This window comes from Glandiceps talaboti, chromosome 8, assembly GCF_964340395.1.
Source record: "Glandiceps talaboti chromosome 8, keGlaTala1.1, whole genome shotgun sequence".
Classification (NCBI taxonomy): domain Eukaryota; kingdom Metazoa; phylum Hemichordata; class Enteropneusta; family Spengelidae; genus Glandiceps; species Glandiceps talaboti.
This window is the reverse complement of record NC_135556.1, coordinates 15,617,768-15,621,052: the sequence shown is the minus strand read 5'-3', so window position 1 is coordinate 15,621,052 and position 3,285 is coordinate 15,617,768. Positions and strand designations below refer to the sequence as shown.

General features: G+C 36.5%; 1 protein-coding gene across 1 annotated transcript; it reads right to left on the bottom strand.

Annotated features, from left to right (window-relative positions):
* Positions 1 to 1,712: 1,712 nt before the first annotated feature.
* Positions 1,713 to 2,784, bottom strand: LOC144439250 (neuronal pentraxin-2-like). The gene is made up of 3 exons (XM_078128525.1): positions 2,573 to 2,784; positions 2,041 to 2,251; positions 1,713 to 1,736 (listed from the first exon to the last, which is right to left on the bottom strand). Exons 1-3 carry the CDS (start codon positions 2,782 to 2,784, stop codon positions 1,713 to 1,715), a joined length of 447 nt encoding a protein of 148 aa, XP_077984651.1.
* Between the last annotated feature and the right edge of the window lie 501 nt (positions 2,785 to 3,285).

The following is a 3,285-nucleotide window of genomic DNA, read 5'->3' as shown; positions in this document are numbered from 1 at the left end:
TCCGTACATCTTGCACCTTTTTCACATGGTGATGGACCGCAATTGTCTTTACCTTGAAGGAGAGATGGAGATATCATTTTATTTCAAAAAAAATGGAGCAAAGGGCAGTTTTACTTCACAGTGTAATGACATGTAGTTGATAGATTTATGGACAATTATGGGTAACAGTGTGTTCATATTTAGCGTTATAATTTATGCCATTAACTAAGAAAAGAACAATATCAATGAATGCCGAACACTAAGTTCAAACATAGTCATGAGAAGGTCAACCATTGTGGTGTTTTTATCTTCAGTTTGTCATGTGCTGCAGTACTTTGGTCAGGGTAAACTACAAATATAAAAATACAATGGTTAAGTAGCTAAACAGGAGATTTCGTATTTAGCTTCCAAATGTTATTGTACACCGGCGTGGGCGTTACTTGTCAAGCGACAGTGATTAATCGGGCGATCAGCCAATCAGGTGTCCGCAAACTTCCCGCTTCAAAATCCAGGGAGCTGAGAATATGAAAAATACCATCCGGGTAATGAAAAGTCCATACCCGGAGTATATTAGACAGACATGGTAATGAAAAGTCAACATCCGGAGTATATTAGACAGACATTGACTGTGTGCGCAATAGACTCCAACAGGAAGATGTTTGTATCGAAGTATCGAGTTTGTTATCAACCAGAAAGAGCTGTCAAAATGAATGATTGATGATGGCGAAAGCCCAACCAAATAAACGTCAATAGCTTGGTTAGTGTGTGTGAACCTTTCAGTAGCTAAGCATGTCTTGTCGAAAGCGACGTTTCGTTCAGTTTACATTTAAGAACATGGAGAGTATCCAACTTCATTGATGTATGTCTTCTAACTCCAATGTAAAAACATCCTCTGAGAAAATGCACAGTACAGCAGACACTGTATTTGAGAACTTGTAGTGTGAAGTGAGTGTCTAATTTTGTTAGGGGGTGTATGTGTATTAGCTAGAGTGTATAAATAGCCCGGAAGATATGCAGACATGCACGATGGCGCAGACACTGTTATTATTATTGTTGTTGCGGTGGTATGATAGCAGTGTATGAGTTATCTCCGGAGTATATTGGAATTCGAACTCAATACACAACAAAGGAAATTAGCCGGTGTACAAAACAGATACAATCCAACCAATATGCGCCTCGCTACCGCTCGACGCATATTGGTCGGATTGTATCTGTTACTTAAACGACGTACCAAGATAAGTGAGACTGGTCACAAGCTTTCATGTTGAGATAGACACAATAAAGATAACACATCAAAATCCCTTATATTATATAATGTCTGCTCTGTATGTTGATACATTTGAATTTGAATTTGAATTTGTTGCCATTAACAAAATAAAGATGACTGTGTGTTATCTTTATTGTGTCTATCTCAACATGAAACCATGTGATCAGTCTCACTGATCGTGATATATCGTTTAACCGCATTTGCAAGCTAAGGCGAAATATCCTGTTAATGATGGTATTTATATATGCATAATCAAATTACAATAATTAAATATTCTACTTACTTCTACATAGTTCAGACCCTTCTTGAACCAAAACGTTTCCGTGCATGCTATCCTTAAATTGTATCCATGCCACCGCATTTCCCATCTCGTTACAGCCTGCATAGATTGAGGCCACTTCATCTGTTGTCATGGCATAGTCCCATAAATTAACCTGTGTAATGTTAGACATTTGAAAATCATTATCTATTGGTATTGGCTTTGGAAAAACTTAGTGATATAATATAGTATATTATATCGATGGTATATAGAAATGGCAAAATTGAACAGATATTGAGGTGCAAGTCCCAGTTGGATTAGTAGGCTCTATCCATTTATGATCTTCTGATTAATGGTACAATTCTTACAGCTTTGTGTGAAATTAACCAAGTTCAAACACTCTTGTTTAAAATGCAATGATGACGATATAAAGTATAATTTTGCACTTTCCTAATGAAAGTTATCATAACAATATAAATAACTGTGTTTCAACATTTTGTTCCTTTTTCTATTGAATATATATAAACCACCTTACCTGTGTAAGATAACCGACAAATGATTCAGCACCATTAAATAATCCACCGACACCATCTTGTTCTTGACCCACAACTAAGATTCCTCCACCGCTGATCAAATGTCTATGCTGAAGACCACTTCCACTCTTGTAGATCTGATTATCAAAGTAAAACTTCCAAACGCCAGTTATGCTTTCCCACGTGACAGTCACGTGATGCCAATTGGCGTCACTGTTGAAGATGACAAAATCATACATTAGTTTCACTGGGAATTTTAGGCAAATTAATATACAGGTATCATTAAACATATGAAAGACACACGACAAACTGATCTTGGTCATATCAAATTCAATCTCCTTGGACAAAAAATATTACTGTAATTCTTTGCAATGTTACAATTTGATTTTGAAAGGTGTGCCTGTCAGGAAACGCTTGATTCTTAAATCAAAGGGAGGAGAAAACATAAATAGATAAAATGCTATAAGGTAGTGCGCAACAATCAGTGGAAATGTACGTTACACAAATATCATGATTGCTATGTGAAGTACTTACTCGTTTGCTCTGAACTCTGTATAAACTGGTTCACCGTTTATCTGAAGAACAAAGCTATTATAATCCTTTAAGGTCAAAGCATTGTCAATGACAGTTTCACCAGGACCATGGGAATGGGCATAGGAAACTGGAGTACCGTAGGATGACGTGTCGTTTGTTCTCATCCAGAAAGACAATGTGAACTCGTACAGATCAGGAACTTTACTGACCATTGCATAATCTGTGGCCTGAGCACTTGGAAAATGGAAGTTGAAATCAGTTGTGATAACTGCAATTAAAAGAAAAGTGGCACGATATTATTATACGATAAAGATAACACTATGTGTTTCTTTTGCGAGGAAACCAATGCATATTATATTGAAAGAAAAGCATTCCATGGCATTCAGACTGTTACATGTAAACCAATTCTTAAAGACACTGCCTTCATATTTTGGTTAAAAGCTTATTATAAATAAATACTGGTAACATGTGGCTATAAGGCTGATATGAATGACAATAGACAGTACAATACCACACAAAACTGTGACAATAAAAGAAGTGCTGAGAATGCTTTTGAGACCAAGCTTACCATTTTCGCAAAAAATTCCTGTATATCCAACTGCACACATACATGAGTATGCATCTATCAAATCAAGACAGGTGGCCCCGTTCGTACATAAATTAAACTTGCAATCATCTATGTTTCTCTCACAATTGGCGCCAGTAAAACCATC